At 36.5% G+C, this 17,047-nt stretch overlaps 1 protein-coding gene across 1 annotated transcript; it reads right to left on the bottom strand.

Annotated features, from left to right (window-relative positions):
• Positions 1-15,177: 15,177 nt before the first annotated feature.
• Positions 15,178-16,161, bottom strand: LOC125665284 (uncharacterized). The gene has a single exon (XM_048897936.2). It carries the CDS (start codon positions 16,159-16,161, stop codon positions 15,178-15,180), a length of 984 nt encoding a protein of 327 aa, XP_048753893.2.
• Between the last annotated feature and the right edge of the window lie 886 nt (positions 16,162-17,047).

The following is a 17,047-nucleotide window of genomic DNA, read 5'->3' as shown; positions in this document are numbered from 1 at the left end:
TTTAATCATAAAATTTAAAAGTTATTTACAAAATTTTCACACTGCTACATTCTCCCCCTCTCCATGAAATGATGTCCCATCATTTAATGATACTATGTACAATATTTTCAATCAATAAAGGAGATGTAGATTTTAAAATATTTGAGGAAAACAAATTTGTTAACAACTGTGCTCTCTTTTTTCTGTTCTCAACCTCCTGTGTTTGAGACATAAGTGTCATGCCACTTTGGTTTCTTCCTTGTTCTTGACCAACGTCTAACCTCCTAGCTCTCTTTAATTGAATTAATGCGCACTTCAATACAATTATTACTCTCATCAATTGAATTAATGCGCTCATCAATTGAATTAATGAGAGAAATAATTGATTTAATGCCCGCATTAATTCAATTATTGCTCTCTTCAGTTCAATTGATGTGCGCATTAATTCAATTAATGAGAGCAATAATAGATTTGACGCGCGCATTAATTCAATTATTGCTCTCTTCAATTCATTTGATGAGAGCATCAATTTAGTAGAAATATTAGTCGCAATAATTAATTTAGATCTCGGTATAAATAATTTGATGATCTCTTTAATTCAATTGAAGATATCTTTAAATCATTTACAATGTTTTTGTATAAGGAATTAATGCGCGCATCAATTCTTTTAAAGAGAGCAACAATTCAATTAAAGATATCATTAATTCAATTGTGGATATGTTGAATTGAAGATATCTTTAATAATATAGTTGCTCTCTCTAAAAGAATTATTGTTCTCTTCAAATGAATTGAATATATCATTAATTCAATTGAAGAGAGTAATAATTGAATTAATGCGCGCATTAAATCAATTATTGCTCTCATCAAATGAATTAATGCGCGCATCAATTCAATTATTGCTCTCATCAATTGATTTAATGCGCGCATTATATCAATTATTGCTCTCTTCAATTGAATTGTAGCGCGCATCAATTGTTGATATCATTAATTCATTTGAAGAGAAAATTAATGCTATCATCAATTCAATTACTGCGCGCAATAATTCAGAATTGAAGATATCATTAATTATTTGAAGAGATCTTTAATTCAATTGTTGTGCGCATCAAATGAATTGATGATATCTTCAAATAATTGAAGATATCTTCAATTATTTGAGTTTATGTTAATTTGGCGCTCCATACTCTTCAGCTTGTACTTCTGCATGACCATGCACTTCATGGATTTCCAATGGCGGTGGTGCCATAGTCGTATCCTTCTGTTTTTCAGTCTGCCCTACTCCTTCAATTTGTATTGTGACAAATTGTTCTTCATCTTCATTATCTGATTCCTTTCTCTGTTCGTCAAGTTTTTCCTCAATCCGCGGATTTCTTTCTCCAAGGCCTTTTCTCTCTGCTGGTTTAGGCCTAAATGTCGTCCCAATAGGAATAATAAGATTCCTATGAATTGTTTTCTCATGTCCATCCTCATCTGTAATTACATACACAGGAATATCTGTATTCGGTTGAGATTTGATAGTGTAAATTGAAATGCCCAAAGTTATGGACTCTAAGCTTGATATTTATCAAATGCAAAGCTGTAATCTATAAATCAAAGCTTCTTTGGTGCAACTTGATGGCGAAATAGCTCCAACTATAACTAAAACTTAAGCGTCTGAACACTTCAAACCCACTGGACAATATGAAAAAATCCAACCCTGGTCTAAAGTCACATGACTATAAAAGGCGCCAAACGCTCACCAAACTTTTGGCGGGAAAATACTAATTACATCAAATTGTAAATCAAATAAAACCAAGGCTGCTTGCCATTGTTTTGGTGTAAGTTTTTAGTAGAACTATATTATATAATTTTATCAATTGCAAATTCAATTCTTTTTAATCATAAAATTTAAAAGTTATTTACAAAATTTTCACACTGCTACAATAATATGTAAGGAAGTTGTCACTTTTGTTGCACATAAAGGATGACAAAGAGTACCGGACACATAACGTGACTTTTCTGAGGAGAGAGAGAGAGAGAGAGAGAGAGAGAGAGAGAGAGAGAGAGTAGTCTAAAAATTCTTGACAATCAAACAAAAAGAAATGGGAACCCCCCTTAAATCCAAAGTAACAGCCTAAAAGGGGGCGGGGTGGCTTTGTCCTTCAAGTCATTATTTACTACAATGTACATGTAGGGGGGTGTTCAATATATTATTACTTCGCATGGGAAAATAACTTGGTGTAAATGTCACGGGTCCTCGGAAATTACCTTAAAAACAGATGTCCCGTGTCACAGTTGGTGTGGCACGCTAAAGAACTCTAACTGATCAATGGCCGTTTAGACAAGTGCCGAGCAAAGGCCTAAATTTGAAGCCCTTCGCCGCTGATTATGTTTGAATTGCATTGTTGAAATAAGTTGTACATCCGATATTTATCATCTGTAGTGAGAAATGCATATTTATGTTGATTTCTTTGTGAAAAATTGCTTAAACGTGTACATGCTTATAAGTCCTGGATGAGGATTCAAACAGTGGAGACTAATTATTGTCAATAAGTCACTTAGTTGGGCACCACTGATGCTGTGACATATAGAATAAAGTAGAATCAGTACCATGCTTGTATAGACTGTCATATGGTGAATATGGTAAATAGTTTGAATTCCTGTCAAAACCATCAGGTTGGTATTTTTTCAGAATCTACGTTTTCATCTGATTCATTCTCTTTAGAATCATCATCAGCTACCATTTCTGGAAAGTCCATTAGATCATGCCATTTCTCATTGGAAATTAAATCACTGTCATCATCTTCACTGTAAAAGATTGCCTCTTCGATTAATCGTTGTACCGTCTCAACATTCGTAGGTTCTTCAATATAATAATTTATTGAATCGCCATCATCTGATGTAACTTGTGACTGGGCTTCTCAAAATTCTGTTACATCAGCTGACAGCTGGACACCTTTTACTTTCTTCGATGGATTTTTCTTTTGAGAGTACGATCTAGGCCTAACTCTTCCAAGCTTGTCTACTCTTTTTTTCTAAATGCTTGTCATTATTGCCATCGTCTACAAAAATGATTAAATATATGAAATCAATATACATGTATATATATTATTTAATTATATATTTAGTCAGACTGTTTATTCGATCACATACATCAGCTAATTACCCCCACCCCCAATGGGTTGCCTTCATCATTAAATACATTGCATGGGTATTTCTTTAGTAGCATTATTGTGCTGAATCATTTAATAATTAAACGTACTATCTAGTAGTTATACCATTCACTTCAATACGTATCGGCCTGCAAAATATTGGATGCACTCACCAGCTGCAACTGCAAGGCGCATTGTCATTAGCACCGAGTTTTGACACAATCTGAGCAAACTGGTGTATATATAGTATAATAGCTCACTATTATACTATATATACACCAGTTTGCTCAGATTGTGTCAAAACCCTGTGTCATTAATTCATACCGTCACCCGTATTATCAGTTTCTACCTTACATCAGTATGAGCAAATATATTATAACATTACAGAATACAAGAAACATCTGTACTTATCTCGCAAAGAACCGTCCATTTTAGATGTTTATAAAATATGCTCTCGAATGCCTCACAGTCACCAACTACTGAACCTACTAGCAACTGTCTCACGTTTCCAAAATGAAACCGAAAGTAAACACGAGGCGAAGAATTATTAAAGTTGTAAACCGAATACTTTGAATACTTAAGTTAGATTGATGATAACACAATTGTATAAAACCATTTATTTAAAATAACGAAATCCTTTTGTAAAATAAAAGAAATTGTTAAAAAAACAACAACAAAAAAACAATGCGTATCAGCATGCTAAACTGATTTCGTTTTGTTTAAAATAGTACCTGAAAACTTTCGATTTCTTCCGTCTCGATCATCCAGACGCTTGTCTTTATCAGATGTACGTACGAACGAATCGATACATCTTGATGATCAAGACTATTCAAATTGACGCGCGCTACCAATTCGAAGTAGAGACATTTCAAGAGAAAGCCAGCATGTCGAAAAGAAGAGTTATACTCCCAGGGAGATTTGCCAACGAAAACAGTAGATAAGAACATGTATTGGTTGCATTTGTTAGTGTAAAAATACACTTCAAATTTAACATAACCATCGTGTTATTGGACATTCACTTTGCATACGATGTACTCTGCTTTATGCAAAACCATAGGCCTATGTATTTTTATTCTGTATATATCTGTGTGTGTATGTCTGAAAAGTTCAAAACTATTGAAATGGTTTTGTTTTCTTAAGGGTGGTATGTGATACGATTCTTGGCAGACAAAGAACTAAGCCCCCTAGTATAGTAAAATCAAATCAATTAGAGGAGACAGGGGAAACGGAAACAGATGCATGGTGTCATGTACCATATTATGGAAATATTGAATTTGAAAGTGGTATGTTGATTATGATAATTATAATTATTGTGTTTGTGCTAAAAAAATATCTGGGCCTATTTATATTTGTATTATAATATTCACAAATATGATTTATATTTTAATCAATAAAATGGCATTTATGCTGTTATGCAAGTTAATTAAAATATTGACAATAATAATTTAATTTGATTATGTGTGTGGTAATATGGGCCAAAAAGCGGCGGAAGGCCAGTTGGGTATGATCTGTACCATGTGCTTTGCATTCTAGTAAATGTTTTACTGTAGAAACTATCAAATGAATGGGAGGAACCAACCAGTTATTTTCACCTACCCAATCTTGTGTAAAACAATCCACTGCTTCCGATTCAGGGTTCCAAAATTTTGAATTGTATCTAACAACTTTACGATTGTTAAAGTTAGCAAATCTATCAACGGAGAAAGGGCTAAACATAGTACTTACAAACTCGAAAAATTCTATAGTAATCTCTCAATCGTCATGATCAATAAATTTGCTAATATAATCTGCTTTTTCGTTTTCCTTTCGCAGAACCCATTGAACATTCATAGAAATTTTGTTTTAGACGCATATATTCTGAAAATATTGTATTCCAAAACTTGTAAGTCATGTTTCATGCTACCGGTATGTACTATCTTTGTGCAATTTTGATTGTCTATAAACCACTTCACTGTCATATTTTGTAATTCTTTCTGAAAAGAAACTAATGCAACTCTATCGTCTTCAATTCTCTCCAAGTCGAACTCTTATTTTTCTCGTGTTCTTTCCACATCAAATGGAACACCTTGAATTCAACTGTGTAAGCACTTGATGCCAAATCACTGGCATCTGAATAAATGATAACATTCTTTCTTTTAACAGACTGTAGAAATCTTATATTTTCACCATGAATACATTTTATCCAAAATTGAAGTTCGTCAAGAACTTGGTCTTGATAATCAAATAATAATTCGGAATCCCACGATTCCCCTTTTGGCAATTTCAATAAAAGAAAATCTTGTCATTATATTGTATATATTACCCATCACGGGGGTCATGGAAATAATTTTCCCCACTACTTTTGCCAGTTCCCTTGCAGTTACGTTGGGAAACGACTGATTGTTCTCTGTAAACAACTAAAGGTATCGTCTATTCGTCTATCTGGAACTGAAATGGAGAATTACCTTGAATTCCATGTAATAACTAACCATTCAATGACTTGAGTTGGTTTAAATTCTGATTTTTCAAAATTGTCCAAGAGTCCAGTATCTGACAACGTTTCTTGGATGAAAGTAGAGTCTAAAATATATTGCCTCTCCGTAGAAGCAAACGCCATACCGTCATCAAAATATGATACGATCCTGATGCCACTTTTCCTCAAGAACTTTACAACTGGTTTTAAGCATTTAGTAAAAATAAACGGAGCAGATGAAAGGCCAAAAGGAAGAACAGTATAGCAATAATATTTGTTATTCCACTGAAATCCCAAACAAGTCTGATAATTTTTAGCTATGTCTATGTGATGATATCCTGATTTTAGATCGAATTTGATGCAAAAACAGTCTTTTTCGAAGTAATCTAGTGTCTTCAAACTTGATCTTATCATACTTTACATATTTAACCTATTAAGATCAAGAATCAACCTCTTTTGGTTCTGTTTTCGGCGACACTCAAAGGACTGCAAATGAATGACTGAAATGGAACTTCTATTATATACCCTTTATTCAATAAGTCCGAAATTTTGGATGCAACAAATTCAGTAGTACTATGAATAGCAGACCTATTATTTTGAAATAACATTTGAGGTGGATTTGAAACAAATGGAACTTCATAGCCAGATTCAATAACTTTCAAAATAAATTGATTTGTACCCATTTCTCTCCATTTGCCAATATTTCTTTGTAAAATTTTTTTATCATTGATATTTTTATGCCCCCGAGATCGAAGATTGGGGGGCATATTGTTTTTGTCCTGCCTGTCATTCTGTAATTCTGTCATTCTGTCTGAAACTTTAACCTTGCTAATAACTTTTGAACAGTAAGTGATAGAGCTTTGATATTTCACATGAGTATTCCTTGTGACAAGACCTTTCCGTGGATACCAACATTTTTGACCCCGTGACATTGACCTTGGAGTTTGACCTACTTTTTGAAAACTTTAACCTTGCTAATAACTTTTGAACAATAAGAGATAGAGCTTTGATGTTTCACATGAGTATTCCTTGTGACAAGACCTTTCCGTTGGTATTGAACCTTTTGACCTTGACATTTGATCTACTTTTAATTTTTTTTTTATTGGTCATAACTTCTAAATGGTAAATATTAGAGCTTTCATATTGTACATGAGCATTTCTTTTGACAAGATCTTTCTACTGGTACCAAAATATTTGCCCTTGTGACCTTGGTCATCTTCGGAATTGGCCATTATCGGGGGCATTTGTGTTTCACAAACACATCTTGTTGTATATTTTTTTCTGAAAGAATCTAACCTGGCCAGCACTGGTAGAATAACCAGTATAACCTGTATACTTATCATTTGACCTTGTGGTGTTTTTGGACGGTTTGTTTTCCAGTGTCCAGTAGCCATTCTCATAGACTGGGTATTAAGAAAGTCCTGTGACAGTCATGGATTGCAGATGAAGAAGCGTGTTCGTACACTCAGGGGAATCGAGGACGGTTGGAAACTATCAGACCTCGACTTTGCTGATGATGTGGCTCTGATAGAACCAGACGGGGGGGAATCAACAGCAGCACTGGCAAGACTCAGGAGAGCAGAAGAAGAGGTTGGCCTTGTAGTTTCTGCAGAGAAAACCAAGATTCTGCCAATGGGTGAAACATCGGCATGCGTGAAAGATGGAGAGTCTACCATTGATAAAGTTGAGAAGTTTAACTATCCAGGCTCAACTGTAACACCAATTAATTCCATCGATACTGAGCTGAACATTCGTATAGGAAAAGCTGTCAATGCATTTAAGAACTTGCGCAACACTTGGAGAGCAAAGATCAGCCTCAAAACAAAAATGATCAGTTGTCATTCCAACAATACTGTATGCATCTGAGACATGGGCCACAACCAGGAAACATGAGCAACGACTAGACGCCTTCGATTCCAGATGTCTTAGAATTATTCTGAAGAACAAATGGTGGGAACGAAGGCGTAACAGTGACATTCGAGAGCTCACAGATCAACCATATGCCTCAACACTACTCATGAGGAATCGACTGAGATGTTTTGGTCACATGTCGAGGATGGGAGACGAAATATTCCCTAAACGAATGTACGGGTGGGACCCTACATTGGTCGGAGGCAGACGAAAACAAGGACGATAACGGCAACGATAGCGAGACACGCTGGCAAGAAACTTTACAACTGCGGGTCTAACATATCAGGAAGCCGAAAATACAGCCAAAGACCGTGTGACATGGAGGGATACCATAGCGGCACTGATGTGATAACAATCACTTACAGTATCCAGTGAGTGAGTGAGTGAGTGAGTGGCGAAACAGCTGAAGCGAACGTCACTGAGTTGTGGTTGACGCCTTCTGGGTTTGCCACAAAAGGGCTGTTGCTGGTATGGAAATGACTGAAACGCTGCAGTAGAATAAGGCCCAGAAGAAGCAAGTTGGACTGCCGAGCCTACTGCCGCCGCTGGTGGGGCTTTGTAGTTTCCATACGGATGAAAGCGCTTGTTCTGTCCGTGCTTTTGTTTGAGGGCGCGGTTTTCAGCACTTTTTTTTCTTTTCGTCATCCGAATTGTCCGCTATTTCTCTTGATTGATACTCGTTAACCGTTCTCCATCCTGCTGTGGAGGAATCGGCTATTCTAACGTATTTCTGCTGGGGAGGAATCGGCTATTCTAACGTATTTCTGCTGGGGAGGAATCAGCTATTCTAATGTGTTTCTGCTGGGGAGGAATCAGCTATTCTAATGTGTTTCTGCTGGGGAGGAATCGGTTATTCTAATGTGTTTCTGCTGGGGAGGAATCAGCTATTCTAATGTGTTTCTGCTGGGGAGGAATCAGCTATTCTAATGTGTTTCTGCTGGGGAGGAATCGGTTATTCTAATGTGTTTCTGCTGGGGAGGAATCGGTTATTCTAACGTATTTCTGGTGGGTTTTCAGTTTCCTTCTTTAATTGCCTATAATAGTCACCGACTTGCTGTCTTTATTATCGAACGCTCTCAATTCTAATTTGTCCAATCCGTCAAGTATTTCTGCGTTGAAATCGTATTGTGCGCGATTATCTAATTCGGATTTGATTTTAACTGCCGAATTTTCTAGTTTCTTTGCGATAGATTCAGTCTGCTCTAATTTAAGCCGACCTGTTGAGTTTGTAAAAAACCCGTAACGAGCTTGACGACGTCTGAAATTTCTAATGAAGGGTTACCAAGACTTTCTTTAGGCACTGTTGCTGTCGTTGTATTTTATTATACCGGTAGAAGGCCAATCTCTAAAGCTTACAAAAATTAGCGTGAAACGATTACATGAATCGAAAGAGGGATGAGTTAGACTGGGAATTCATACATTGCAGAGAAATTATTGCCACCAAAAAATTATGAAAAAGGGGGCGGGGGAAGTAATATCCATACTTCAGGTGCCTGTGATAGATGGGCGGTCATTCTGTCACGAGTGCGCGGACCGCATGAGTGAGAGAAGGACCGCCCATCTCTTTGATAATGTGAATTTTACGAGGATGCTAGAAGATGACACATATTTTAAAAGCTTCTCATTTTACATTATTGAACCATACATTCAATACAATGGTAGATTGCCATATACCATCGTCGGATGATGCATTTGTTTATAAAAAAAAAAAATACGCTTTATCCGTAAAACAGCAAAACCAACTTAACAAAAACTGATTATCCCTGTCAATATCAATCACATATTGGTGGCCTCATAAATTATTTTTCAGGAATTTAATTCTATACATGCATTTGTACATGTACATGTATAACACAAATATTAAAATAGGAAAAGGATTAAAGACTTCCATTAGCAAACTCTTTATAAAATGAGAGAGAGACAGAGAGACGTATTTAATATTACTGACTGACAAAACAGTCCAGTTATGTGTATATCTGTTGCATAACACTTCATATCTGCTTCAACGGCCCAGACATCGATCGACACACGCTTTACCCGTGAAACAGTAAAAGTAACTTCACGAAAACTGATTATCCCTGTCTTGTTTCTATTGTGTAATTCTGATGTTAGTACCGCCCATGTGATAACAAGGTGGGAGGAGCTCGTATTATCACATATGCGATAACAAGACCCTGTTAATGATAACCAGATACAATTCCTGAACAACAAAAGAAAATAACTGTAAAAATGTGACAAGTGCAGATACCCGATGGGCGTGGTCATAACGACACGAGAGAGCGTAGCTCCCGAGTGTCATTATAACCACGCCCATCGGGTATCTGAACATAATCAACAACGTTATATGGGGTAAGTGACTTGTACCATAGTTTACTATTATTCATTATATTTTATTATAGCTTTCGGATCGCGGTCGCCTGTTTACAATATCATGCCAATTTTTTTTTATTTTTTTTTTTTGTCTTTACATTGTGTACACCATATATTTCTATCAAAATGAATTTCTATCACCAAAAATTGTATGATCATTAATTTTGTTTTTTCTTTCTAAAAATAAACTTTTTTGAAATGCATATAAATGTTAGGGCTGTTGGTTTTTATATTTTTATTTCACATTTACTCATTTTACGACTTTTAGTACCGGTATTTGCTTCAAAGAATTGAAATTAGATACAATTAAAATTCTAAGAACCCATATTTGTGCTTTTTTCTGTTTAAAAATTTAGCAATATATTTAATTGATGATGGTAGTTACTCTTTTAAAAATCCTATTTGATATTAAAATTCTTCATTGTAATATACATATTTTGACTAAATTGGTTGGAAAACATTTACATGCATATACAATGAATTAAAAAAAAATCGGTCAATTGATTGGCGAAAAAAAAATTCGAATTGTATGGCGCGAAACCATAAAAGAAACACGACAAGTCTGATTAGCGGCCGCTGTTCATCCTGTCAGCAAAACAAGTTTATCTATCAAACGCGTTCTTATCACGTGACTGGGTGTTTTAGAAAAATCTTTTAAGTTATAAATGATACCTGTATTCATTTTCTCCCTCAGTGCCCTCGTCCGAAAATAAATATTTTCTTGACTATTTAATAATAAAACAAGCCAGAAAAAGTGAATAGGTTAGTTGCGTTCGTTACAAGATCGTTTTTAATAAGCAACGCAACTAGATTAAGGGCTTCCATAGTCAAATGCACAATAATCATGGGGTGAAATTGCACCTCAAATTCACAGGTATCATTACACTTGTTACGGTTAAACACCGAAACGATACTACCCATATGTTGACTGTGACTGAGCTACCGTAAATTTCCCTCATGGTAATTTCCCGTGACGTCACTTAAATATCACGTAACACTTTATTTTTGGAAAACAGCAAGAGGCCCTACTTGTGAACAAAATTGCAGGTTCATGCGGGTAACCAGCTCAATTTTTATTGATATACTCAGAAAAATAAAAATCTTTAACATGAAAAGTGTTGGGAGCAAATGCATACTCAAACTAACCATGCTGTAATTTAACAACATATCAACAGTCATCAGCGAATTACCGGGGTTGTCCACATTCTTATATATATCATACCGTTAATATACAAGACAGAAATTGCTCCCCGCACTTTTCAAACCCAAAAATATGTCTAGATTATATGGCAGAAAATTTCATATTGTTTTTATAGCAGATGAACCTGAACTTTGCCACTGTTTCTGTAGTATGAGATAATTTATTCTAATAGGAAACCTATACGTTTCCAAGTAAATCCAGATTCAGTGATTTACAGAGAGTAAAAACATTTTTTGGAAGATTTACAAAGGTTTATTTAGGAAAAGAAATGTTACAATTAATAATATAAAAGTATAGGGGTTGGTGGATACCTACTGGAAGATTATCTGTACCAGGCTAGCTCTGATCTATCCGTTGAGAACGTCGTGGTGGTCAGGCCGTTCACATACGTCAAACGTCGTCCAGAACGGCCTGACACACGTGCAAAGTCGGCAACAAATCCGACGTTAAAAGAAATATAGGGCTCACGGCGGGTGTGACCGGTCGACAGGGGATGCTTACTCCTCCTAGGCACCTGATCCCACCTCTGGTGTGTCCAGGGGTCCGTGTTTGCCCAACTATCTATTTTGTATTGCTTGTGGGAGTTATGAGATTGATCACTGTTCGTTATCTTCACCTTGCATAATAATGATATAGTAATAGCATAATGTTACACAACATGATAAATATTACAATCTATATCAGTACGTGACTAGATAATAATTCCAATATCATTTATTACAATTGTTTTGATTGGACAAAAATAAAGCTGAACAAGAGTTTACACATCAATAAATCCGAAAACGCGATGTATTCATACACGCCTGAAAACAAATAACATAGTGCGGGGAAACTATTCAAATTTTTGCAATTGTTAATAAAGTGAACGAATTGGAATTATAAGAATCAAACATTCTTTTTGAAGAATTTATCGATGTGTAAACTCCGGACATTTTACTCACAAACTTAACATAAAAGTGCTTCGCACTTTATTCAGTTTGTGAGTAAAATTTCCGGAGTTTACACATCGATAAATTCTTCAAAAAGAATGTTTAATCCTATATTAAATAACAAGTGAAGGTTCTCGGCCTCTAGTTTTCGTCTCTTTTTCCTTTCCGCCAGTATTTCAGATGAGATGGCCTTCAAACATGCGAGTTTTTCCTCTGCAGTTTTCTTCTTCAGATTTAGTGATTGGGAAAGAGTTTCTATCCAATGAACGTAGGCCAGGATTTCTTCTTGCTTCTCGGGGACATCAGGTAGAGAAAATGGAGAGAAATCGTGGCACCTGGTCTGCGTAGAGACATGAAGAAGTCGCGAAGTTGAATAGACTGGACGCTCTCTAGTGAGGTATTGCTGGACTTTGGGGGTCTACTTGGCAGGTGGCTCCCAAACTTCAGAATCAGGAATGGGAACCTCATCAGGTACCACAGGGGAGGAGGATGAGGTCATAGGCACAGATGTAGAAGTCAGCGGCACTGGAGGAGCAGCATTCTTAGCCACAGGTGGGCTGGTCCTACCGTAGAATGAAAAACTCCCAGGATCAATGAAAGATGCATTGGGTCGCGAAGTTTGATGACTCTTGGAAAGAATACTTTCCACTGATCCTTTGTTGGTACCATGGACTCGGAGCAGATGAACCTTCATGTCATACCGTCTACGGCAGGCGACTTTGCAGTCAACTACTGGACAGGCATATGAAATGACTTCTGGGAGGTGCTTCTCCATCCAGTGTCGTTGATATCTGGCCTTTGTACTGAGAGTAAGTGCTGGAGGACATCCATCAATTGTGCAAGACATGCCAAAAGAGAAGAAGAAATCTATGTTCTTTGCAGAATCCCCAGATGAAGAGGTAGGACCACATGTAGCAGGTGGTCTGAAGACAGGATTGTCTTCTATAAATTCCATTTCTAGGTCGTCGACCAACAAATCCAATGTAAAGTCATTGAATTCCATCCTGAAATCAAAATAAAATAAAAAGTGACTGGTAAATTTTTGATATATTAGTAAAAATTATAGTAACACACAGTATATCTATGTGTACATACAGACCCCCTCCCTCCCTAGAAAATGTCAGATATCCGAGACCTTTTATGAAAATCTACTTGAGGGTTTTATAAGTCGACCAGATCTTGTATAAAGTTTATTTTCAGGGACATAAGCAGATTCTGGTTCACTTTCAGCCAGAGAATCACTTCTCCCAGACATATTAGTACTAGGAACATTGTTTCGTTCCTTTGTTTCCTCGGTTATAAACTTTTTCAAATGATCTACATGTACTATCGTTTTCTTTAAGGTTTTGCAATCTTTTATTTCATACATGTATGTAATTTCAGAAATCTTTCTAATGATTTCATATGGACTAGTCCAGCCTAACCCTAATTTTTGTTTTCCAGAGGGAGAATATCATCGGAGAACTAAGGAACCAACATTGAATTCCCTACTTTTAGAATTTCTATCATAATAATGCTTTTGTTTTTCAAAGCTACATTGAAGTTTTTTATGGTCAAACTGAAAAGCTGACTGCATGGCCTTTTCTACCCATTCTACATAAAGCACCGGACAAGAGGGTTTATCGTGATTAATTGGTGATTCTACCATCTCGTCAATAGAAAGTAAATTAATCGCAATAATTTTCTTTGGATCACACTGAATGCCGTTAGCTGAGACTACGTGACCGAGAAATGACACTTCGTCTTTAAAAAGAATGCATTTTTTATGTTTCAGTTTTAACTGCGCTTCTAAATCGTTCAAAAACTAGTCTTAAATTCCCTAAAGTTTCTTGGAAAGTCTTTCCAAAAACAATAACATCGTCTAAATAGACGAGACATTTCTCCCATTGGAGTCTGCAAAGTACAATTTCCATTAAACGTTCGAACGTTGCTGGAATATTTGACAGTCCGAAAGGCATTACCGTAAATTCATATAATCCCTTATGACTAGCAAAGGCTGTCTTTTGTCTATCATCGGAAGCATAATTACTTGCCAGTATCCGCTGGCTAAGTCGAGTGTGCAAAAATATTTTGCACCGGGCAATGAATCAAAAGATTCATCCACTTTAGGCAGCGGATATGCGTCTTTCACAGTGACGGCATTTTAAAAGCGCCGATAATCAACGCAAAAACGCGTTGAGCCGTCCTTTTTCTTTACTAGAACAATGGGTGAAGCCCATGGAGAATTACTAGGTTCTATTACTCCTTTCTGTAACATACTTTCTATCTCGCGCTTAGCAACATCTCGCTGAAATATTGGACGTCGTCTTGGGGGTAACTTAATCGGTTTTGCGCCCCCAGTGTCAATTTTGTGAGAAGTGAGGTCAGTTCGGTCTAAGTTTCCGTCAGATCCGACAAAAATATCAGAATATTGTAAAACAAAATGTTTCAACTCGTTTTTCTCAACAGATGAAAGCTTTTTTGACACATTTTCTAGTAGCAATTGCAAATGATCTGGTAAACTTGATTGTAAAGACATATCACCATTTGCTACTCCTGAACTTTTGCAATCATCATTGTCTATGATACAATCTACAGCTTGTATATGAGCTATACATTTATTTTTCTTCAAATGTATATCATTGTCAGTAGGATTAAGGACAGAAAACACCACAGACAGCTCTTGTGATATTGACAATTGATTTGGGTATGAGGACATCATGTACTTTCTGGTCCTTATCTGGATCTAAGATGCCCGTCACATCATCCGAAATATTACCTTTGATATTGTCAGTAATGAACATCTCAGACCTAGGTGGTATTCGAATATTTTCAGAAATTTGAACTCTTGCATACGTACGATTTAAACTATTTTCCCTGTATAACTGAATTTGAGGTTGAAATTTCGAGGACATCAATATTCGTCTACAAGTATCCACTACGATTTCGTTGTCGGACAGAAAAATCTAACCTCAATATACCATGAAGACCGCCCAATTCCGCACAGGGGTTCACCGTCAGCTGTTGTTAACCTGTCTGTGACTTTTGTTAAGATCGGTCTGAAACTCAACGTCTCATATATCTCCTTCGATAACTGAGACACCGATGAGCCGGTATCAATGAGCATATTTGTGCTCACACTACCACCAATCTCAACAATAGAAAACCTACAACTCTTAGAGATTGCCAACAACCTTACAAATGAGGGCCTTGTCAATTTCTCAGTAGTTACATCGTTGTGGGCTGGGCTTTTGGCCCCGATCTCAACCCCATTTGGCTTAAATCACCAGATTTTAAGACAGAATCCGAAAATGTAACCTTCCTTGGACTTGATGCAAGTATTGGTGTTTGTGACTTTGGGCAAAATTTACTAATGTGCCCTGTTTGGTTGCAGTTGTAGCATTTGACAATTTTCTTTCGAGTTTCATCTTGTGTACGGCGAGAAATTATTCTGCCATTTTGGTTGTCTCTTTCTGTTAATTTTTTAATAGATTTTTGCATCAGAGCGAGCGATTTTTCTAATTCTGAAAGTCTTTTATTTTCAAGATTATTAGACTCGTCTGTTGCTTTCAATGCTCGGACAGACTGAATTTCCGTACCTTTTGGTTTATGAGGAGTATTATTTTGAACTCCTTCAAATGCCTCGAATTCCAGGGCAAGAGATATAGCCCTGTCTAAGGTAGTAGGGTGTGCAAATTGTACATGTCTTCTTATCTCTTGTGTACCTAGTCCGTTAATGTACTGTTCAACAACAATACTTTCACTAAGTGGAACAGGTACTGTCGGAAATGTGCGAGTAGCTAGTCTTTTTAAGGAATACCCATAGTCAGCTGCTGTCTCTCCTGACAGTCGTTTCCGGTTCCGGAACTCGCAGCGGAAAGCGGTCTCGCGCTCTGACGGATTGATTCTTTGCGTTAGAACTGATTTTAGAGATTCATCATTTGTTAATTGATCACGAGTCAGATCACCGAGAATTCGCTGAGCAGCACCTCGTAAACTCATTGCGAGTTGTGCCGCTTTTTCACTTTCTGACCATTTGTTCCAGAGTGACACTTGTTCAAAATGGCAGCTATAATCTGTCCATTCCACGTTTTCTCCGGTAAAAAGATCAGGTTCTTTTTCTTTTCTTTCTCTATGTCTTTTATCTAAAAAGTAGTTATCGTCATTCAATTGACCTGGGTCTTCGAATTTTTGCGCACCTGTTGCAAACATTTGTCGTTTGCCAAAATTGTCATTTATCAAACGACATTCAGAATTCTGAAATGTTTTTTGAAGGTTTACAAAGGTTTATTTAGGGAAAGAAATGTTACAATTAATGATATTAAAAGTCTACGGGTTGGTGGATACCTACTGGCAGCTTATCTATACCAGGCTAGCTCTGATCTGTCCGGTTGAGAACGTCGCGGTGGTCAGGCCGTTCACATACGTCAAACGTCGTCCAGAACGGCCTGACACACGTGCAAAGTCGGCAACGAACCCGACATTAAAAGAAATATGATAATGATATAGTAATAGCATAATGTTACACAACATGATAAATATTACAATCCATATCAGTACGTGACTAGATATTAAATAACAATGACTTAATAACAAATATAGACACTATAAATCATCCACATTATGTACACGAGGGGATTTTTAAACGCATCAGTCATTCAAATTAGGGGCGATTTCAAGGTCACAATATAATATGAATATCACCTTCGTGCATACTATATATTTTTTTTTTATATTTATTTTTTTTTTTTTAAAAATACTATATATTAAAAATGAAGAATGATTTGATATCATAAAGGAATAATATATATATTATATATACATGTATATATTCATTTGACAAGATATATTTTCACGTATACAGCTTATCACTTGATAACAGTAGTAAATAACGACAAATTATGACACTTTCCCCGCGATACAACTATACTGAAAATGGGCTGCGTGGGAGGGAAAGCTAAGGCACAGAAATACAAAAGCGACCTTTGTTGCTTGTAACGAACCTCGCACTGCCCGAACACTGACCAGTAGTAGTATATATACTAACAGGGCCGTAAATTAACCTTCAATTTGGAGGAGGCAGGAAATTAGGCGGGGG

The sequence above is a fragment of the Ostrea edulis genome, chromosome 10 (assembly GCF_947568905.1).
Source record: "Ostrea edulis chromosome 10, xbOstEdul1.1, whole genome shotgun sequence".
Classification (NCBI taxonomy): domain Eukaryota; kingdom Metazoa; phylum Mollusca; class Bivalvia; order Ostreida; family Ostreidae; genus Ostrea; species Ostrea edulis.
This window is presented reverse-complemented; position numbering and strand designations above follow the sequence as displayed.

Bases quoted from the DNA above. Each gene is read 5' to 3' on its own strand.
- LOC125665284 (XM_048897936.2), bottom strand. From the start codon at position 16,161: ATGTTTGCAACAGGTGCGCAAAAATTCGAAGACCCAGGTCAATTGAAT.